The sequence below is a fragment of the Haliotis rufescens genome, unplaced genomic scaffold (assembly GCF_023055435.1).
Source record: "Haliotis rufescens isolate VD_foot unplaced genomic scaffold, xgHalRufe1.0.p SCAF_2, whole genome shotgun sequence".
NCBI classification, from domain to species: domain Eukaryota; kingdom Metazoa; phylum Mollusca; class Gastropoda; order Lepetellida; family Haliotidae; genus Haliotis; species Haliotis rufescens.
Genome location: NW_025963890.1, coordinates 36013596 through 36037895, shown reverse-complemented (window position 1 = coordinate 36037895; position 24300 = coordinate 36013596). Strand labels below are relative to the sequence as shown.

At 39.6% G+C, this 24300-nt stretch overlaps 1 protein-coding gene across 5 annotated transcripts in view; it reads left to right on the top strand.

Moving 5' to 3' along the window:
• LOC124113061 (coiled-coil and C2 domain-containing protein 1-like) overlaps nt 1-24300 on the top strand; it is a 63875-nt gene that overhangs the window by 32420 nt on the left and 7155 nt on the right. For 4 of the 5 annotated variants that reach the window (XM_048399860.1, XM_048399861.1, XM_048399859.1 and 1 more), the window contains 6 exons: nt 1368-1467; nt 2910-3000; nt 3460-3600; nt 4257-4268; nt 5030-5052; nt 16286-16346. In XM_048399860.1, the coding sequence (XP_048255817.1) occupies nt 1368-1467; nt 2910-3000; nt 3460-3600; nt 4257-4268; nt 5030-5052; nt 16286-16346 (428 nt within the window). Of the gene's footprint in view, nt 1-1367; nt 1468-2909; nt 3001-3459; nt 3601-4256; nt 4269-5029; nt 5053-9036; nt 11448-16285; nt 16347-24300 lie in introns of those variants that run through there. The other variant, XM_048399863.1, reaches the window with a different exon arrangement.

Below are 24300 nucleotides of genomic sequence, written 5' to 3'. Positions count from 1 at the left end.
AAGGAAAACAAAATGCAAATACCATAATTACAACCTACCAAATTTATGTGTATAAATTTTGGGCAGCTTCCTTGTTCGAGGAATGTATCCGTGAATATCCACACAAAGGAACAATGTCCCACTCGTCTGCAGCTGTACAAAGAAACTTATTCGATGTCACGTGTCTCTGTAACAGTCAAATATTTTTAAAGACATATATCGTTTCGGGATATTATAACCCGTGTTCCTTTCTCAACTGATCACTTAGATTGTTTCAGGTGTTTCACATAGGTGTCAAGTCTCAAGGGTCGGCTGAGAAAGCCCACGTGACAACTATTTTCATAACGTCCACGGTTCCTAAAAAATCCATTGAGTGATAGATAACAATGAGCAATCAATCAACGTATTATTAGTTAACCCTTTGAACAAAGTATGTTGTTTTTACATCGACACTTCACGCCATGATATGAGTGTATTCCCTTTGTTTTAGTAAACCTAGACATGTAAACACTCCCTTTTGACATATCCACTGTGCAAGATAACAATGATTAATCAATCAACGTATTTTCTGTTAATCCTTTGATGACTAGGAACGATCCCTTGATTTACAAAAAAAGTAAATGAACTGATCATTCACCTCTTGCTGGGCTGCCACGTGCATATTACATAACACACATTTCACCTCACTTCAAACCTGGATTTAGATTGAATAATTACCCCAGACACAATAAATGCCTTTGTCAGGTAATCTAAGTGGTGCTACCACTAATTGTACCTGTAATAAATTCATTAACCGAGCATCAAGTGAATGACGACAAATTCACAAGTGTAGGGTTATACCAGAAAACGTGGATGACAACAAGTGAGTAGTAATCGTATTATCGACGCAATCCGAAATCCGAAAATGCTTTCACTGCATGGATACTTTTTTTTATTATTAAACTATAACCATCTGGGGTATTTCCAAATGACGACATACGATGAGCTCCGCCGTTCTTTTTGTCTGTTTGTTTAGGCTGAAGAAATTAATTAACATGCGCCTTTTGTCGAAATCTTTATAGATCACGGTTAAACTAATCAGTGTTCAAAAATGCGTAAAACAAATATTGCCTCCAGCCTCCAAGTTTATTTAGCTGTCCTTGCAGACGGTAGCCCAGTCTCTGGTCACGCTCGGTTGCGTTGCGTATCATCCGGGTACTCACGGGGGAAAAACAATAACAAAGGCAACAACCAGTCCGGGGAATTGCGTTAGATCAGTGCCCCTTTAAACCTTGCATAGTGGGTGATCAGGGAAACAATATCTTCAAGCTCTTTAGCCAATTTACTTTTCTGTCTGGCAGTAAAAACCAAACTCGCATGAATCAGTTTGACTTGTTCTCCTCTTTCAGAATACCAAGAAACTTTCAAAGTAAAAATTGATCGAAAGGCACGGTCCTTTCACAGAGTTGTTGAGCGGAAGACAATCAAGCTAGAAGTGTACTATAAACGGTAAGTGTGCACATCCACAGAGGAAAACTTGTGCATTGTGACTAATTGAGACTTCAAACCAACACTTTTCCCCATGCTTATCTTAAGTGGTGACTCAAATGGGAAATGGGGATGGAGCTGCTTTGTTGACTGTGGCTGCGGTTCAGCAGGCACCTGGCTAATCACTGTACTAGGGCTGGGATGGGTGACTCGGGTACTCGGGTACTGAGTCCACACGACTACCCGAACCCGTGGTTAGTCATGTGACATACTGTTTAATGACATGAACAATAAAACTCCTTGGTTACACTACAAGTGTAGCTAATGTTCACATTTCTTTCTGACCATACAAGCATTCGTTCTGACTTTTATATGTTCGTGTAAGGATACAGTGTCTATTAACTTCAGTGTATCATGATCAGATTGTTTTATACATGTATCTAAGTAGTTTTTGCCAGGGCTGGGGTAAAACAATTCCCATTTAGACATTTTGTACCCAACTCTTGAGGCCTACAGTGGGTACCCGGGTAGGGTCAGGTAATAGGATGTCGGGTACCGGGTAGTAAATTTGGACTCGTCCTGACCCTACTTTGTACACCAATGTTTTGCTTCATTGCTTGTGCTAAGAACCACTGCTTTCATTTATTCCCTTCCTTGTGTTATTTGTGATAATCAAACCCAATAACTGGCCATTTCATAAGCAGTTTGCAACAGAGAAGAATGTGACCATGGGTAACTTACAGTGTCCTGACATGACTATCTACTGTAAAAGAAAACAGTTTGTTGTGAGCAGGAGACATCTAGATGTGTACTGTGGATATCAAAGTCTATATATTCCTCAGGGGCATGGGTGGCCCAGTGCCCCTTGGTTCCATAGATCTATGTGCAGAGTGGCTTCCCTTTGATTTACCAGGATCAGCTGGTTATGTGTTTGAATCCCATAATTGCCAAAATTTTGTTCCTTGGTTTGTCAGCATCATACAGTACATTAAACCTGTGCTCTCTCAAAAGAAAACACTCATCCCATGATAGATGACCAGAGAGTGAAACATAAATACGTTCATACACCGAAACACAAGTGTCAAAATGTGTCAGTCACTCCGGGCAAGTGACTTTGTTCAAATGTGCCTGTGTTCACCCAGCAGAGAATGGGTACCCCATATGTGAGGTGAATGTAAAATCTAGCCTCTGGCAGCTTGGGTTGTATACTCCCCCAGGGAGTTGAGAATGATAACTAGAATGATGCAAACAGATCCACTGGTCGGGGAACAAATAAACTGCATTTGAGCAGATACTGGTACCTTGGTTGTGTATAAATGTATAATATAATATAATAATACCGGTGCTCATAGGTTTGCCAAAAGGAGAAGTGTCTACAGGCATTACTTTGAACTAAACTACAGTGTTGTTCACAGCATTGCAAACCCAAACACACTGACTAACTATATGCCTCATATTTGCAGGGGCTTCTTCAAGGGAGATAAACACCTAGGAACAGTCAGCATTAAGCTCCTCCCACTCGACCAGCACAGCACTGTGCATGACAGTTACGATGTAAGTACACAAGTGTTTAGATTATTTATTGCTATCAGATTACAATGTGCAGAAAATGTGCAAAAGTTGAAGACAAAGGGAGTTTGTTAAAAATGTCCAATGGCAGACACTGCAAGTCATATCCAAATTGTAATCAGTCGGGCAAAAGAAAGTATACACCCATGTTTGATGGTGGCTACAACAAACCAGAAATAGTTATTTAATGAGGATGTATTTGATACAGGTATCCTAGTTGTGTCAGGGACCTTAGGTTTGCAGTGTTTCAGCCACAGTTTCAGCTTGTAATGTTTGGTCACATGTATTAATTTTTTAATTTAATTGTCGGGTCAAATCCAGTTTTCAAGTTGATGCTTTATTTTGCCGGGCAGTTGTTTTCATTACAGTGCTGCATTTATTTAAATCCGCCTATTAAGTAGGTAACATGCAATTGATATGTGCATCGTCTGCTTGTTCCAACAGCTGATGGATGGCCGGAAGACTGTCGGGGGAAAGCTGGAGGTGAAGATCCGGATCCGTGACCCATTCAAGAACAAGGAGGTGGAGACTGTCAAAGAAAAGTGGCTTGTTATTGACCAGTTCCTTCGGACATTGAAGTCAGGGGTCAGTGTTTGTTTGTTTGTTTTTTTGTTTGTTTGTTGTTTAACACACTCAGCAATATTGCTGCAATATAACGGCAGTCTGTAAATAATCAAGTTTGGACCGACAATCCAGTGACACAAGCATCAATCCACGCAATTAGGACACGATGACATGCTTCAACCAAGTCAGCGAGCCTGACCACCTGATCCTGTTAGTCACTCATTCTGACAAGCAGAGTCGCCTCTTACGGCGAGCATGGGTTGCTGAAGACCTATTCTACCCCGGATCTTCATGGGTACAGTTCAGTCCCTTAGCTTTGTCAGGATCTGCTAGTGGTGGGTTCCAATCCCAGATTCAGCCAGAATATCGCCCTTGGTTGTCAGCACTGTGATCATGGTGATTAAGTTGAAATACTGTTCAAAATGGAATTAAACCTAAAATACTAAGAGTTAGCTTACAAATAGCCAATATTACATGTTTGTTCTTCCTGAAAATCAAACATTTGGAAGTTTTGCAGGTATGCGTCACAATATTGCTATATAAGTGCAATAATCTTGAACTCAACGTTCTAACCCACTTCACAATTTCACTTATATATGTATATGCTTGATGACAATATTATTTTATTTCTATATGTGTCCATGGAATATTAATGTATTTCATTCTCTTTTTCACAGGCTGCAAAAAATGTAAGTACTAAAATATTTTAGCTCATTAATTTCCCTGCATCCTCTTGCTCGAATACATCTGACATAGCCAAACTGTCTGTAACATGTATAGATACACAAGCTGTGGCCATGACTGTCCTCACTCACTCTTGTCATGTGATTTCTGTTGCAAAAACTTATTAAATGTATTTGTGTATAAATAAATATGAAACATGGAGGTACATATTTCTCAATATCACCTGACTGAAAAGAAGAAGTGGACAACACGACTGACTTGACTCTGGATAAGTGGCTTTTCTTAAGCCTCATCAGCAACCATAGTTTTTACCTGTTGTGTATTAATAAGTCAGGAAATTATGGAGGACATGAAAGTTACATTTTGTCAAATCATGGAAAGTGTTTAAATTATTAAGTGTGCCCTTTGTATTTAAGTGTGCCTACAAGTAGGATATATTTGTCCATCACTGAACTTGGTGAAAATCATTTCATCAAGAGTTACCGTTATACAATTAGCTGTCATTTGGATGTTGTCCTCTTCCTTTGCTTTGAGATTGATCAGAATCTGCAGGTTTATTTTTCTAATCATACTGTGCATTAAGTCATGTTAAGAGGTTTCATTTGGTCTTCATGTGTTTGTCCAGTATATTTATTCTAAAGGTGCTGTATGACAACACATGGTATGTTTGTTAAACCATGTTTTCTTGTGTCTGTGCCTTCCAGACACTGGCAACTTTCACCATGTTAAAGCACAATTCACTTACTTCAATACTTTTTTCCCACAGCCCCAGATTCAAAGACAAAAGAGGTGAGTGTTTAAAAATTTTGTCAAATGTTTTTAGGATATTCTTGTTCCTTCTTGATGTCTCTCATCTTATTTTATGCAGAACTTTTTCTGTCAGTGCATCTGTTTCTCACCACTGTCAGGGGGATAATCACATTGTTCATTGGAGTTAGATTACCAAACTTTGTGGACATACCAGTGCAGTGAGTCAGCTGGTGGAGGTTTCAATGTGCTACACGGGAAGGTGTCATTGTGCAGTTTACAGATACAAAAACTACTCATTCCACTGGCGGATCCAGAGAGGGTGGTCCGCACCTTTTTGAAAGACACTGAACATGACAGCTTGTCATGTTTTTGTTCACAAGACTTGGATGGAGTGAGCAGGCCCCCTTTAAATTCCCCGGGAACACAATTCAAAAACCATTCAATATCCTTTAACAGATATATGTAACAGATCCTGAAGTGGTGCCTTTTGCTATTTGCAGATTTCTTTAAGTTTTATATTTGTTTATTTCCATGGAAACAATTTGGATTTAGTCTCCATAGGGGTGGTTAGTTTTGTTTCCGGAGCACAACTTTAAAAGGCTTTTCATCCAAACCTGGTACATGTAGTAACCAGGGGCTGAAGTGGTGCCTTTTCTTAAAAAAGAATTTTTCAAAATTTGATATTTCCAAGTTTCCATGGAAACAAGTTAGACTTAGCTGAAACGACTTGAATGTAGTGAGCAAGCCCCTTTCTTGAGACACCTAAAATGCCAGATGTCATGTCTTTGTTCACATGACATGAGTATAGTAAACAATTTTTTTTTAAATTCTTGAATTGCCTCTGTATTCAGCAACAGTGTGAAGAACCTGTGTATGAAGACTGTGTCAGCAAGCCATGTCACAGTTAGTGTAGGGAGGAGGAGTCCAGTCTAGCCCTAGGCCCGGTGTGTTGTTACTGATTCATACACGCAGTATTACCAGTTTCCTTGGGGTCCTCATCAGTTCTCATCTCCACATTCATATTCTTTACTTCTGAGTGAGGTAGGATGCTGACAATGCTTTTGTTGAGGTCAGGTTTGTTCTTCACAATACACCAGGAAGCAGTAATATGAATTGTCAGCACCCCTACTTCCTGTACAACTCAAGATTTGATAGGGATATTCCGTTATACACCAAACTGATTACTAATGGATATGTGTATGTTAACAAGCTTATAATCAGTGTTCGAAATACCTGCCTGCCCGACCGTCCGAGACGGGTTGATTTCAACTCGGGCTGCCAGATTTTCAAATCCCCCTGCCCGACGGTCGGGTTATATTTCATATGTGACAATATTCTAAATATTTCCCGATGATAATCATTAATTCACATGTAAAGATGAATGATAAAATGTAACCAAAAAGAAATCCCGTTAGCTTATCCTGAGAAACATATGATTATAGTGGGCAGGCAGGTTTTGGTCAGGGCTGGCAAGTATTTCAGCTAGCTAGTCCTGTGGTCTGGCTGAAATTTTTGGGAGTTTCATACCCTGTTATAATACACTGCTGACATTACCGTATTCGACATAATAAGTGCCCCGCTCTAATAAATGCCCACAGCGATATTTGCTAATATATTGGCTAGTGAATATCCCCAATTAGCACCCCTTCCGATTGATCAATGTACACAAGACTTATTTATTTGTGTATTGTACGCACTCGTGTGTTATATCCACCCTTAATTATGGGCAATTAAATTCTGGAAAAATATATCTGTTGTATAAACATTTCAGGCTCTGAGCATAAACCACAAAATTTACGATCTTTCAACTCTGTTTTTTTTCACCAAAATACTTTTCTAATAAGACCCCTTTTTCTAATTTTGAGAGCACCCTGGGCGCTTATTAAGTTGAATACGGTATTCTCAATACAGTAAAACTCTCTTCCTCCGGACAGTTGCATTGCTACAGAAGTCATCTCGATTACCAAATCTCTGGATAAATCTTTGTTTCTGTTTTCTGCTGTCATTTTTCACCATGCGTAGTCTTGGTTCAACTTTGTGGCTGAATTTCTGCAATAGTTGTTCTGAAGCCAAAATACAAGACTTGCAGAAGACATATTAATGAGGAAGAAGGAAATTTAAGAACTATCATATAAGACGTCATGAATGGTGAGGTAGCCAACTCGTTTACATGGGTAAATTGTTTGCTCATCATGCTGCTGACCCGAGTTTGATTCCCGTCATGGATTCTTTATTTAAAGTCCTTTCTTGCCTTGAAGTTGCTGGAATATTGATTCAGGCAGAATGAAACCTTACACATTTTCATGGATCTTTCCCCTAACTGTGACTGCCTCTGTGGTGTAGTGGCTAGAGCATCTGCCTGGAGAGTGGAAGGTCGGGGTCAAATCCCCAGCTGCGTCATGTTGAAAGACATTAAAGGATGGTACTTGTTGTTACCCTGACTGGCGCTCGACATTAAGGGGCTAAAACAAGGACTGGTCAGTTTTGAGTCAGTGTTCTGTGTCTTAGTGGGTTATTATAACTGCGGCATGGTATCTCAGAGGGCTAGCACTATAAAATAGGCATTAGTACAGACTATATGCTATATAAGTGCAATAATCTTGAATGCGATGTTAAACCCCATGTCACCTCACCTCACCTTTCCCCTAACTAGTAGGGCTCACAAGTGACCCAGCGGTCTCAAGTACTGCAATTCACTGTGCAGACTTACGCCCTCCGGTCAGCATAAATTATGATCGTGGGTTCGAATCCCAGATTTGCCCTGATTGTCTCCATGTGTTTGTCAGCACCATAGCTGCATCACATCAGGCTGTGCTCCCTCTCCAAGCTGAGATAGTGTAATATAACTAAAATATTGCTCAAGCAACATTAAACCATACTCACTCACTCACTCTAATTAGTGCTTAGTACCTGCTTCTGTGTGCGCTTCATTTCTCTAGTTCCAGCACATTTTTGTGTTTTGTGAAATTCCTCCTCTGTGTCAATGAGTGAAAATATGTTTTCAAGCTCTTACCCTGTCACATAACTGACTATGTTAAATAGACATTTATGTTTCTATAAACATCAGCATAATCCTATAGTACAAGCAACCACTTTGGATGAATGACACCACACCACGTCATATATTCCAGTGTTTCATAAATCTTTGAACTACAGTAAACTACAGTTATAACAAACTCAGGGGGATCACTAAGTTTAGTTCGTTAGAACCGTAGTACGATATAAGCATATATACAGCAAATGTCCGGGGGAAAAACAACTATTCGGTATATCTGTCAGTTCATTATAAGCATGTTCGTTATAAATGTAGTTTACTGTATTTGATGTTTTTTATTTATTCTGTAACTATGGTTAGGTAAACATGAAAGAATGAATTATTTGATATATCACCAATTTGTGTTCACACATCTTGTGTTCGTGCAAGGACAGTCACATACGAAAACAGTTAATAGTAAATTGTTACCCAATGTTTATGGACATTACAGGACATAGGCTTGTAACACTGTCACTCAGTATTTCACAAACTGTTTTTACATCCTCATTATGTTTCTTGTTGTTTAACGCCGCACTCAGCAATATTCCAGCTATATGACGGCGGTCTGTAAATAATCGAGTCTGGACCAGACAATCCAGTGATAGACATCATAAGCATCGATCCTTGCATTTGGGATCGATGACATGCATCAACAAAGTCAGCGAGCCTGACCACCCAATCCCATTAGTCGCCTCTTACGACAAACATAGTCGCCTTTTATGGCAGCCATGGGTTGCTGAAGACCTATTCTACCCCGAATCTTCACGGGTCTCCTCATTATGATTACAAAGTAGTTTATCATGTGTACTAACAATAAAAATACCCACAATCAGTTTTCTTCAAAGAATTCTTTTGTCATCTTTGCATGAACAGAAACAAACATGCAATACTTCATTACATGGAATGAATCAGTTATAAAGTTTCAAGTTCCAAGTCTCTAGCTCCTTGTTAACCACAACTTGAGTAACTGGGTTTTCTTTTCTCGGCAGAAATGAAAAGTCCAGTATCTGCATATTGTCATAACGGAGGAGGGATTTCACAAGCTGCAGCGCTTTCTTCAAAACAGTCTAACCTGAATTATCTGTGATATGTTTTAACTGTGTTCACTCCTCATTTTGTGACAGTTCCTTTGTGATATTGATCTGTGTTGATTGTTTCTCAGTAGTTGCAATTTGTTAAAAACATACATTCCTCAAAACAATGTATGTGCAAAAAATTTATCCGTCCAAATTTATTTTCCGCTACATATTTTGTGTGCATTTTATGTCTTCATATTCTCATGATATTTTACATCTGATGGCATTATTGGTATCCTAATATTGTTGATATTATTCATTATAAATGTTGCTCAGTTGGTACATTAACGGTTGCATATGACCTTTCCTCCACATTTACATGACTCAATTGGAATATACCTTTTAACTCAAATATATTTTTTGAAGTGACTTTAAGCCAAATGCACACACATCATGCAGTAGATAACAGCTGACAATCTGTTTTACAGCATGATTTTATAATGCCAGAGTCTCACAGTGAATGGCATGAGTACAATCCACTGCATGCAGTTGTGGGAACATTATCATTTTACACATATTCTTTACTCTGATACAGTTCCTCTTTGCGTGAAGATCTGAGGATAACTCCATAGGAGGTCATGTCAGATGAACTTTCTTATCATCCAATCAGTGTCAAGATTCTAAATACTTGGTATGTTTGAGCAAGGCATTCAGAACAGCATCTTTGAGTTCTGTATCTTGAAAATGAACACAAGCAGACAGATCTGAATGGATATAAGAGAGGCTAGCTATGATCATGATGATGTTGTGCATATCTTATACACATGGTTGTGTCTGATAGCTTTCTACACAGAAATGGATGTCCTAATGATGGAATATTTCTGTTCTCTGTGGGTTCTTTATAATGTGGGAAGATATAGGCATATAATACGGGGGGATATAGTCGACGCCTCATCCGTCTGTCTATCCGTAATCATTTTGTTTCTGGAGCGTACTTTTTCAACAATAATTGTCGGATATTTCAAACAGGTCTTGAAGTGGTGCCTATTGCTATTTACAGATTTTTGCATTTTTCTTTTTCTTGATTTCCATGGAAACAATTAGGACTTAGTCTTATAAGGGGGTGGATTTCATTTCCGGAGCTAAAAAAACGTTCATTATCTTTCAACAAAACTTGGCAGATGTATCACTCAGATCCTGGGGGGGTGCCTTTTCCTATTTGCAGAGTTTTGTCATTTTTATTTTTCTCGATTTCCATGGAAACAATTTGGACTTAGTCTGAAAGGGTTGGTAGGTGTCGTTTCTGGTGCTTGAAAACTTGAAAACTGTGACAGACTTTTCAAACCTGGTACATGTATTCACCAAACGGCTGAAGTGGTGCCTTTTGCTATTTAGGAATTTTTCAAAATTTAATTTTTCTTTGTTTCCATGGTAACAAGTTAGACTTGGTTCATGGTGGTGTGCTTTTCTGGATCATATCTCCTGAAACAGTGCACACACAAAGACCAAGTTGTCAACTGGTACCTTTAGCTATTTAAGAAATTTTAGAATTTAAATGTTTCTTTGTACATGTCAGCAAGTTCATAGTGGTGTGTTCCGAATCTCAATACCATGGTATAGTTTTGATAGCTCAGTAACTACTCTTGCATATGGATGACAGATTAGATTGAAATTCTCTCATCAAATTGGACTTAAGGTAACAGTCTGATGATTTGATCTTTTGAAATTGTATGGGCTGGGGGGATTTGTAATCTTCTAAATACTCTTCTTTTTTAATATCAAAATTTCCAAATCAAATCTGATTGGCTAAAAAAAATGCATCCTTCAGATTTAGATTGGGTATCAAAGTTGCTCAGGTTTCACCTGACGCAACCTTCAATGGAGGATTTGTCAGATCTTTACACAGAGAGGCATTGTTACAGAGTACAAGATCAACTTTAATGAGATTGTCAAGTAAACATTCTTTTAATACAGTGTTGCGTTTGGAAACTCGTAAACAGCTGATAATTGCATCTCTAGTCCTGAATCTTGTGCCAAGCAAACAGTTTACAACACAGCTCGAACTCAGGAACATGTTTGTTCTAGTTTTTTACACATAAAACATATCACTTTAGTGTGAAGAACACCTGGATGAAGTGTCAGTAAAATACTGCTCAGATTAACATTGTCTGTTATTGTGTCCATGTATGCTTTAATTCTAAAAATGCCAGTGTATATTATTTTTTTACTAGAGACATACCATTTGTGGGCTAAATGTGGAACCTGAACATATTTATACATGTATTTTGCATTAATTGTATTGTGGTTGTTGTTGTTAGAATATCATTTCAATGTTTGTTTGTTGGTTTGTTGTTTACGCTGCACTCAGCAATATTTCAGCTATATGACGGCGGTCCGTAAATAATCAAGTCCGGTCCAAACAATCCAGTAATTGACGTCATGAGTATAGATCCACGCACTTGGGATATGATGACATGCATCAACCAAGTCAGCGAGCCTGACCACCCAATCCCGTTAGTCGCCTCTTACAACAAGCATAATTGCCTTTTACGGCAAGCATGGGTTGCTGAAGACCTATTCTACCCTGTATTTTCACAGGTCTCTTTCAATGTAAGGAATGCAATTAGAGTGAGTGAGTGAATGATTAGATATTCCTCAATGCCTCATCAGCAATGTTGGAGCCATTCACGGCAAAAAAATTCATTAGAATTTTTTAGAACGCAACTGATGTTCAGAATCAGGGGGATGTTGCACATGCATTGTAGAAGACCTTGATAGCTTTTCCAAGCATGTCTTTCTGACAGTTTTGTTTTTTTAAGAACTGTCAGACTTAAGAAAGAATAGAAGCCTTTTGATATTGTTTCAAGTGTGATCACAAGAGTTCATTTGATCGACAACTATTTTCCTTTCAACAGTTTGCGTTTTAATTTGTCACAGCACCAAATGCGGAAATAAGACAAAAATGTGTCCAAAAGTTTTGAATTTATGGTTTTAAGGAAGTGTTTTCAAATATCTTAAAATGAACTTTTTGTTTGAATGATTGCACTTATTTTAGCCGCACTGGTGTACTTTGTGGAAGTCATTATCAATATCAGCATGTCCATTAACTTTCACCTCAACTTTGAAAACATTCCTGTAACTTTTAAAATTGCCAATTCCAAAATACTAGTAATGGTGCTTACCATACCTTGTCCTTTGTGACTAAAATGTTACTATCTTCATTAAGAAACAGTTCAGACAGTGTTTGCTATCTTCACAAGCAAAATGGTTGGTGAAAGTAACAGTACTATATTGGAATACTGTGTGTCTGTGTTTGAGTGTAAAACAGGTGTGTGTGTCAGGTAAACTTACATGTAGTCCGTGAGATAGGATCTGGATGAATCCATCATTGATGCAACATGATATTAATCTCAGCAATATACAATGCGCTTCTTATTGTATCTTTGCATATCGTTAATTGTAGTGATTTATTTGGACATCAGATAATCTCTAATTTGGTCACTTTGAATTCTTCATATCAGGTCTTTTGTTCAGTTCATCAAGAACCCTCATGTGAGGGTGGCGGTAAATATAATGAACATCTCATCAAGTGATTTTGGTAAATACATCAGCTTGTTTTTCCTTGGTAGAGTCTCGTGTGTGTCGTTCCAGCCCTAATATTGGATGTTGAGAAACTGCCCGGTCACTTAAAGTCCTGCTTCTATTCAAACTGAAATAATTGTATACAAGCAGCCACAAATCTGAATTAGCCCATGTTGATTTAGACACACAGTGCATGATTTTCACTGCTGATATTAAGATGTCTTTTTTCAATCATAAAGCTTTGAAATTACAGATGCATTGCTCAAATATTGCAGACTACTGCATAAAGTGTCCTTTGTTTCTTCACTTCCTGACTTTTATAGCCAATCATGTGAGAGGAGGACCATTGTCAGCAGTGTGATTTAACAACTGCCCTGATATCACATATGGACTATGTAACACAGCTAAAGCACTATCAACCCAATGGGATGGTAATCTCTTTAGCAGTATTGTAGAAAGTGTTGGATACATTTTGAAATACAGTTTTCGTGTCACATCTGTAGAATGGATGAAGTGTGAAAGGACAATGGGTTTATTTGAGACTGGGTTGACATTAGCTGCTTCCCTGACTCTGACAAATATATGTCTATCAACATTACACCAGCGTGCTTGCACTCTTCAGGCATATATAGCCTTGCACATGACATCTTATCAACTCATTCTCACAAGTAATTAGAGATGATGCCTTCCATTGTTCATGTTGTCACAGTTGGTTTTGTGTGACACACTCCAACATGGACGAGCCTGGTCTCACTACTTGTGACTGGGAAACACACATCTTGTCTTTGTTGTCTCAGAAAAACAGACTATGTGTAAAATATTGAATAACCTATTCGCAACTTAGAAATATGGATTATCTGTAATTCCTCGTAGCTCATGGGAAGTTCTGTACATACTGCCTAGTCTCATGGTGGGAAGCTGACAAAGCTTGACAGTATGCAAACATGACAGAAGTGATCACAGCTTCATGATAAGATGCCCTGGTATGCCATGTCAGGATGTAGGTTAGAATGATTTTATCATAAACATGATAAATACAGTAAACAAAACATGGGTGCACTTACACAACCTCTAGGCACTTAGGTTTATTTATGGTGAACGTGAAAACTGTTTGAATAATGTATTTAGTTCATCTGGCACAATGGGTGCAGGTCAGGCTTTGAAATTCTTGTCTTTTGTCTACGTACATGTAATTCCAATATGTCTCATAGAGTAAGTGAGTGAGTATGGTTTTACATCGCTTTTAGCAATATTCCAGCAATATCATAGCAATATAATATTCCTAAGCATTAGTTAACCCTTTATAAAACATATTGCTAGGTGTTTTGTACGTTTTAGTTTTTTAACTTGTTAAACAGAGATATTGGCGTAAAGATATGGTTGTGATCTCACATAAGTTCATCAGGTTTTTCTCGAAGTATGTTTCTGCACTTATGTGGGATTGTTGTGTTGTTTTTATTTTTCTACGTATATGAACTTAAGTCTCTGTGTATGTAAACTTTTTGTTTATACGAATTGTAAAAATTGTTGGATATTTCAGAATTGTTATGTATGAATAAACATTTTCCACGAGCACGATCTTTCTTCTATACTGATCTGCTGTGAACTGCCCTCAGCTTCTCTGGACTTGTCTATCAGATGACCTCAGCAAGGCTTACAGTGTGTAATGACAACCAGATGCATTTGGATGTGATCAACAAATTCTAACATGTTTACTTCTGGACACACAGGAAAGATGTAACTTTTTCCGCCTCATGCATGGACAGTTTTATTTCCTGTGGAAGAAAGTGTTTTCGTCACTATCATTGAAAAGGACAACTGTTGAAATTTTATAATATGATTGACAGCCAAAACAGGAATTTATGGCTATTATGTAATAGTGGTAGTATTCTTAGAATATGCACACAAAAATAATTTTATGTCAGGTTTTACCCCCAAAATAAATTGGTCTCTGGACATGCAGGTTGCCCAGAATGTATTGTGAAAGAAAGTTGCACATTTTGAAGCAGTGGCTAAACAATTATCCCGTCTCTAACATAAAAACACTTCCACCACACCCTTTGCCTCTCTCTCACTTGGTGATTTTCTTTGCCTGTAGGAACTTTGGGCCAGTAAAATGATTTGTTTGGTAGTGAGATGGATGGTCATGAATATTATTTTTTTCATCCTAATAGTGTTTGCGGAATCATTTATTTGATGCCCATGGTCAAAACAAGAGCAGGCATTGTTCATAATCCTTAGATTCTTTTTCCCACAATGGCAAGTTGGTGTCCTCATTGATGATGTAGAGAACACAAGTATGTAAAAAGTTGTCCTACTCAGCATGCTAGGACTGGGATGGGTAACTCGGGTACTTGGGTCAGATGGGTACTTGGGTCAGATGGGTACTGACTAGGACCCGGGCACCCACAAGATTACCTGGATCTGTGGTTAGTCACATGATATATTGTTTAATGACGAAACTTAACATGACTCCATGGTGTCACTAATTTTTGCATTTCTTTCTGACTATGCACACATTCCTTCTGACTTTTATGTGATTGAGTACAGATAAAGTTGCAGTCAACTTCAGTGTATGCATGACCAGAATGTTTTATATGTGTTTCTAAATAGTTTTTGCCAGGGCTGCAGTAAAGCAATTCCCATTCAGATGTTTTGTTACCTATCTCGTGAAACCCTCAGCAGGTACCCAGGTAGCACTGGGTAATAGGGTGTTGGGTACCCAGTTATAAACCTATTCATTGGGATCGCTATTAAGTAAAAGACTTCTTTCTATAGGCATCAAAACCTATTGTGAGGTTTTACTTTCCAGTCCGGTTAAATCTCATAAACAGGGACGTTGTAATGTCCCTGGGATTTTATAGGATATTCAAGTCATATTTGCTATAATATCCCAGGGATTTTATATAATGTCCTGGGTATTTTATTAATATAACTTCCGTTCAGATTGTAACATGTAATGAATTGTAAAATCAAATGACAAATGTTTTCTTTATATTCCCGAGGATCGAACTCGCAACCTTCATATCTCTAGCCCAGTGAGTGTACCACGAGGCTACAGAGGTGTTGATAAGCCTCTCTGGTTTTTAGAATGTCCTTTTCAAGATCCGTACGCCAGCAACAAATATTTTACTCGCGTTTCCTAAGGTTCATGGAAAGTATGTTCGAAACATAAAAATGTTGATAAATGTTGTTTTAAGTTTCTTTTTTCGGTTTATAAGTATGGAAAAACACTTTCCCTCGGATTTGGTAGACAGAGCAAGCCCTGGGGGTCGGGAAAAAACGCGCCCCCTTGGTTTTTCCCTCTCCCCAGGGCATGCTCTGTCTACCAAAACCTTGTGAGTGTGTTTTCTCCAATACGTAGTAAATTTGGACTCGTCCCAGCCCTAAGGCTTACTAATGGATGAATGAATAAAGTGCTGTACCCTGTTGTACAAAAATGTGGTTTTGGATAATTTTCCAAAATCTGATGAACGGCAACTGTAAACAAGAATTCTAAATATATATGATAATGGTTTGTTTTTTCGTGCCTGTAAAAAGACTGTCAAAACAGTTGACAAAATTGTTTGCAGTCTTTCGAGTGTGGCTATTTATTTTATATATGACAACATGCGATGCTAAGTGAAATATTGTGTTACAGTGTCGGTGGGGTAGCCTGTATGGAGGTGTTGAGGTTTGAGAGACAACAGCTAGATAAACAGGTTGGTGACAGATTTCCTGTTTTATTGTTTTGTCATTTGTAAAACAAGAATTATGTTTCATATTTGTGGAGATGTGTTGGCATCATATACAGCGCTCTTGATCAGGCCTCAAAACAACTGCCCCACAGCTTGACAGACACACTCTCTTTTAGCTGGAGAGGAAATGGAAAGAGTGAGTGAGTGAACGGTTTTATATCACTTTGAACAGTATTTCTGTTTTCTCATGGCATGTCAGCTTGCTGTGGGAGAAAATCCAGACATGATCTGTGTGGCCTGGTGTTGTATGTGAGACAATGTTTCAGATATCTGTGTGGCCTGGTGTTATATGTGAGACAATGATTCAGATATCTGTGTGGCCTGGTGTTGTATGTGAGACAATGTTTCAGATATCTGTGTGGCCTGGTGTTGTATGTGAGACAATGATTCAGATATCTGTGTGGCCTGGTGTTGTATGTGAGACAATGATTCAGATATCTGTGTGGCCTGGTGTTGTATGTGAGACGATGTTTCAGATATCTGTGTGGCCTGGTGTTGTAAGTGAGACATGGTGTTGTATGTGAGACAATGTTTCAGACATCTGTGTGGCCTGGTGTTGTATGTGAGACAATGTTTCAGATATCTGTGTGGCCTGGTGTTGTATGTGAGACAATGTTTCAGATATCTGTGTGGCCTGGTGTTGTATGTGAGACAATGTTTCAGATATCTGTGTGGCCTGGTGTTGTATGTGAGACAATGTTTCAGATATCTGTGTGGCCTGGTATTGTATGTGAGACAATGTTTCAGATATATGTGTGGCCTGGTGTTGTATATGAGACAATGTTTCAGATATCTGTGTGGGCTGGTGTTGTATGTGAGACAATGATTCAGATATCTGTGTGGCCTGGTGTTGTATGTGAGACGATGTTTCAGATATCTGTGTGGCCTGGTGTTGTATGTGAGACAATGTTTCAGATATCTGTGTGGCCTGGTGTTGTATGTGAGACAATGTTTCAGATATCTGTGTGGCCTGGTGTTATATGTGAGACAATGATTCAGATATCTGTGTGGCCTGGTGTTGTATGTGAGACAATGTTTCAGATATCTGTGTGGCCTGGTGTTGTATGTGAGACAATGTTTCAGATATCTGTGTGGCCTGGTGTTGTATGTGAGACAATGTTTCAGATATCTGTGTGGCCTGGTGTTGTATGTGAGACAATGTTTCAGATATATGTGTGGCCTGGTGTTGTATGTGAGACAATGTTTCAGATATCTGTGTGGCCTGGTGTTGTATGTGAGACAATGATTCATATATCTGTGTGGCCTGGTGTTGTATGTGAGACATGGTGTTGTATGTGAGACAATGTTTCAGACATCTGTGTGGCCTGGTGTTGTATGTGAGACAATGTTTCAGATATCTGTGTGGCCTGGTGTTGTATGTGAGACAATGTTTCAGATATCTGTGTGGCCTGGTGTTGTATGTGAGACAATGATTCATATATCTGTGTGGCCTGGTGTTGTATGTGAGACATGGTGTTGTATGTGAGACAATGTTTCAGACATCTGTGTGGCCTGGTGTTGTATGTGAGACAATGTTTCAGATATCTGTGTGGCCTGGTGTTGTATGTGAGACAATGTTTCAGATATCTGTGTGGCCTGGTGTTGTATGTGAGACAATGTTTCAGATATATGTGTGGCCTGGTATTGTATATGAGACAATGTTTCAGATATCTGTGTGGGCTGGTGTTGTATGTGAGACAATGATTCAGATATCTGTGTGGCCTGGTGTTGTATGTGAGACGATGTTTCAGATATCTGTGTGGCCTGGTGTTGTATGTGAGACAATGTTTCAGATATCTGTGTGGCCTGGTGTTGTATGTGAGACAATGTTTCAGATATCTGTGTGGCCTGGTGTTATATGTGAGACAATGTTTCAGATATCTGTGTGGCCTGGTGTTGTATGTGAGACAATGTTTCAGATATCTGTGTGGCCTGGTGTTGTATGTGAGACAATGTTTCAGATATCTGTGTGGCCTGGTGTTGTATGTGAGACAGTGTTTCAGATATCTGTATGGCCTGGTGTTGTATGTGAGACAATGTTTCAGATATATGTGTGGCCTGGTGTTGTATGTGAGACAATGTTTCAGATATCTGTGTGGCCTGGTGTTGTATGTGAGACAATGATTCATATATCTGTGTGGCCTGGTGTTGTATGTGAGACATGGTGTTGTATGTGAGACAATGTTTCAGACATCTGTGTGGCCTGGTGTTGTATGTGAGACAATGTTTCAGATATCTGTGTGGCCTGGTGTTGTATGTGAGACAATGTTTCAGATATCTGTGTGGCCTGGTGTTGTATGTGAGACAATGATTCACATATCTGTGTGGCCTGGTGTTGTATGTGAGACATGGTGTTGTATGTGAGACAATGTTTCAGACATCTGTGTGGCCTGGTGTTGTATGTGAGACAATGTTTCAGATATCTGTGTGGCCTGGTGTTGTATGTGAGACAATGTTTCAGATATCTGTGTGGCCTGGTGTTGTATGTGAGACAATGTTTCAGATATATGTGTGGCCTGGTGTTGTATATGAGACAATGTTTCAGATATCTGTGTGGGCTGGTGTTGTATGTGAGACAATGATTCAGATATCTGTGTGGCCTGGTGTTGTATGTGAGACGATGTTTCAGATATCTGTGTGGCCTGGTGTTGTATGTGAGACAATGTTTCAGATATCTGTGTGGCCTGGTGTTGTATGTGAGACAATGTTTCAGATATCTGTATGGCCTGGTGTTATATGTGAGACAATGTTTCAGATATCTGTGTGGTCTGGTGTTGTATGTGAGACAATGTTTCAGATATCTGTGTGGCCTGGTGTTGTATGTGAGACAATGTTTCAGATATCTGTGTGGCCTGGTGTTGTATGTGAGACAATGTTTCAGATATCTGTGTGGCCTGGTGTTGTATGTGAGACAATGATTCATATATCTGTGTTGCCTGGTGTTGTATGTGAGACATGGTGTTGTATGTGAGACAATGTTTCAGACATCTGTGTGGCCTGGTGTTGTATGTGAGACAATGTTTCAGATATCTGTGTGGCCTGGTGTTGTATGTGAGACAATGTTTCAGATATCTGTGTGGCCTGGTGTTGTATGTAAGACAATGATTCAGATATCTGTGTGGCCTGGTGTTGTATGTGAGACAATGTTTGAGATATCTGTGTGGCCTGGTGTTGTATGTGAGACTATGTTTCAGATATCTGTGTGGCCTGGTGTTGTATGTGAGACAATGTTTCAGATATCTGTGTGGGCTGGTGTTGTATGTGAGACAATGTTTCAGATATCTGTGTGGCCTGGTGTTGTATGTGAGACAATGTTTCAGATATCTGTGTGGCCTGGTGTTGTATGTGAGACATGGTCTTGTATGTGAGACAATGTTTCAGATATCTGTGTGGCCTGGTGTTGTATGTGAGACAATGATTCAGATATCTGTGTGGCCTGGTGTTGTATGTGAGACGATGTTTCAGATATCTGTGTGGCCTGGTGTTGTATGTGAGACGATGTTTCAGATATCTGTGTGGCCTGGTGTTGTATGTGAGACAATGTTTCAGATATCTGTGTGGCCTGGTGTTGTATGTGAGACAATGTTTCAGATATATGTGTGGCCTGGTGTTGTATGTGAGACTATGTTTCAGATATCTGTGTGGCCTGGTGTATGTGAGACAATGTTTCAGATATCTGTGTGGGCTGGTGTTGTATGTGAGACAATGTTTCAGATATCTGTGTGGCCTGGTGTTGTATGTGAGACAATGTTTCAGATATCTGTGTGGCCTGGTGTTGTATGTGAGACATGGTGTTGTATGTGAGACAATGTTTCAGATATCTGTGTGGCCTGGTGTTGTATGTGAGACAATGATTCAGATATCTGTGTGGCCTGGTGTTGTATGTGAGACGATGTTTCAGATATCTGTGTGGCCTGGTGTTGTATGTGAGACGATGTTTCAGATATCTGTGTGGCCTGGTGTTGTATGTGAGACAATGTTTCAGATATCTGTGTGGCCTGGTGTTGTATGTGAGACAATGTTTCAGATATATGTGTGGCCTGGTGTTGTATGTGAGACAATGTTTCAGATATCTGTGTGGCCTGGTGTTGTATGTGAGACAATGATTCATATATCTGTGTGGCCTGGTGTTGTATGTGAGACATGGTGTTGTATGTGAGACAATGTTTCAGACATCTGTGTGGCCTGGTGTTGTATGTGAGACAATGTTTCAGATATATGTGTGGCCTGGTGTTGTATATGAGACAATGTTTCAGATATCTGTGTGGGCTGGTGTTGTATGTGAGACAATGTTTCAGATATCTGTGTGGCCTGGTGTTGTATGTGAGACGATGTTTCAGATATCTGTGTGGCCTGGTGTTGTATGTGAGACAATGTTTCAGATATCTGTGTGGCCTGGTGTTGTATGTGAGACAATGATTCACATATCTGTTTGGCCTGGTGTTGTATGTGAGACATGGTGTTGTATGTGAGACAATGTTTCAGACATCTGTGTGGCCTGGTGTTGTATGTGAGACAATGTTTCAGATATCTGTGTGGCCTGGTGTTGTATGTGAGACAATGTTTCAGATATCTGTGTGGCCTGGTGTTGTATGTGAGACAATGTTTCAGATATATGTGTGGCCTGGTGTTGTATATGAGACAATGTTTCAGATATCTGTGTGGGCTGGTGTTGTATGTGAGACAATGATTCAGATATCTGTGTGGCCTGGTGTTGTATGTGAGACGATGTTTCAGATATCTGTGTGGCCTGGTGTTGTATGTGAGACAATGTTTCAGATATCTGTGTGGCCTGGTGTTGTATGTGAGACAATGTTTCAGATATCTGTATGGCCTGGTGTTATATGTGAGACAATGTTTCAGATATCTGTGTGGTCTGGTGTTGTATGTGAGACAATGTTTCAGATATCTGTGTGGCCTGGTGTTGTATGTGAGACAATGTTTCAGATATCTGTGTGGCCTGGTGTTGTATGTGAGACAATGTTTCAGATATCTGTGTGGCCTGGTGTTGTATGTGAGACAATGATTCATATATCTGTGTTGCCTGGTGTTGTATGTGAGACATGGTGTTGTATGTGAGACAATGTTTCAGACATCTGTGTGGCCTGGTGTTGTATGTGAGACAATGTTTCAGATATCTGTGTGGCCTGGTGTTGTATGTGAGACAATGTTTCAGATATCTGTGTGGCCTGGTGTTGTATGTAAGACAATGATTCAGATATCTGTGTGGCCTGGTGTTGTATGTGAGACAATGTTTGAGATATCTGTGTGGCCTGGTGTTGTATGTGAGACTATGTTTCAGATATCTGTGTGGCCTGGTGTTGTATGTGAGACAATGTTTCAGATATCTGTGTGGGCTGGTGTTGTATGCGAGACAATGTTTCAGATATCTGTGTGGCCTGGTGTTGTATGTGAGACAATGTTTCAGATATCTGTGTGGCCTGGTGTTGTATGTGAGACATGGTCTTGTATGTGAGACAATGTTTCAGATATCTGTGTGGCCTGGTGTTGTATGTGAGACAATGATTCAGATATCTGTGTGGCCTGGTGTTGTATGTGAGACGATGTTTCAGATATCTGTGTGGCCTGGTGTTGTATGTGAGACGATGTTTCAGATATCTGTGTGGCCTGGTGTTGTATGTGAGACAATGTTTCAGATATCTGTGTGGCCTGGTGTTGTATGTGAGACAATGTTTCAGATATATGTGTGGCCTGGTGTTGTATGTGAGACTATGTTTCAGATATCTGTGTGGCCTGGTGTTGTATGTGAGACAATGTTTCAGATATCTGTGTGGGCTGGTGTTGTATGTGAGACAATGTTTCAGATATCTGTGTGGCCTGGTGTTGTATGTGAGACAATGTTTCAGATATCTGTGTGGCCTGGTGTTGTATGTGAGACATGGTGTTGTATGTGAGACAATGTTTCAGATATCTGTGTGGCCTGGTGTTGTATGTGAGACAATGTTTCAGATATCTGTGTGGCCTGGTGTTGTATGTGAGACAATGTTTCAGATATCTGTGTGGCCTGGTGTTGTATGTGAGACAATGTTTCAGATATATGTGTGGCCTGGTGTTGTATATGAGACAATGTTTCAGATATCTGTGTGGGCTGGTGTTGTATGTGAGACAATGATTCAGATATCTGTGTGGCCTGGTGTTGTATGTGAGACGATGTTTCAGATATCTGTGTGGCCTGGTGTTGTATGTGAGACAATGTTTCAGATATCTGTGTGGCCTGGTGTTGTATGTGAGACAATGTTTCAGATATCTGTATGGCCTGGTGTTATATGTGAGACAATGTTTCAGATATCTGTGTGGTCTGGTGTTGTATGTGAGACAATGTTTCAGATATCTGTGTGGCCTGGTGTTGTATGTGAGACAATGTTTCAGATATCTGTGTGGCCTGGTGTTGTATGTGAGACAATGTTTCAGATATCTGTGTGGCCTGGTGTTGTATGTGAGACAATGATTCATATATCTGTGTTGCCTGGTGTTGTATGTGAGACATGGTGTTGTATGTGAGACAATGTTTCAGACATCTGTGTGGCCTGGTGTTGTATGTGAGACAATGTTTCAGATATCTGTGTGGCCTGGTGTTGTATGTGAGACAATGTTTCAGATATCTGTGTGGCCTGGTGTTGTATGTAAGACAATGATTCAGATATCTGTGTGGCCTGGTGTTGTATGTGAGACAATGTTTGAGATATCTGTGTGGCCTGGTGTTGTATGTGAGACTATGTTTCAGATATCTGTGTGGCCTGGTGTTGTATGTGAGACAATGTTTCAGATATCTGTGTGGGCTGGTGTTGTATGCGAGACAATGTTTCAGATATCTGTGTGGCCTGGTGTTGTATGTGAGACAATGTTTCAGATATCTGTGTGGCCTGGTGTTGTATGTGAGACATGGTCTTGTATGTGAGACAATGTTTCAGATATCTGTGTGGCCTGGTGTTGTATGTGAGACAATGATTCAGATATCTGTGTGGCCTGGTGTTGTATGTGAGACGATGTTTCAGATATCTGTGTGGCCTGGTGTTGTATGTGAGACGATGTTTCAGATATCTGTGTGGCCTGGTGTTGTATGTGAGACAATGTTTCAGATATCTGTGTGGCCTGGTGTTGTATGTGAGACAATGTTTCAGATATATGTGTGGCCTGGTGTTGTATGTGAGACTATGTTTCAGATATCTGTGTGGCCTGGTGTTGTATGTGAGACAATGTTTCAGATATCTGTGTGGGCTGGTGTTGTATGTGAGACAATGTTTCAGATATCTGTGTGGCCTGGTGTTGTATGTGAGACAATGTTTCAGATATCTGTGTGGCCTGGTGTTGTATGTGAGACATGGTGTTGTATGTGAGACAATGTTTCAGATATCTGTGTGGCCTGGTGTTGTATGTGAGACAATGATTCAGATATCTGTGTGGCCTGGTGTTGTATGTGAGACGATGTTTCAGATATCTGTGTGGCCTGGTGTTGTATGTGAGACGATGTTTCAGATATCTGTGTGGCCTGGTGTTGTATGTGAGACAATGTTTCAGATATCTGTGTGGCCTGGTGTTGTATGTGAGACAATGTTTCAGATATATGTGTGGCCATGTGTTGTATGTGAGACAATGTTTCAGATATCTGTGTGGCCTGGTGTTGTATGTGAGACAATGATTCATATATCTGTGTGGCCTGGTGTTGTATGTGAGACATGGTGTTGTATGTGAGACAATGTTTCAGACATCTGTGTGGCCTGGTGTTGTATGTGAGACAATGTTTCAGATATATGTGTGGCCTGGTGTTGTATATGAGACAATGTTTCAGATATCTGTGTGGGCTGGTGTTGTATGTGAGACAATGATTCAGATATCTGTGTGGCCTGGTGTTGTATGTGAGACGATGTTTCAGATATCTGTGTGGCCTGGTGTTGTA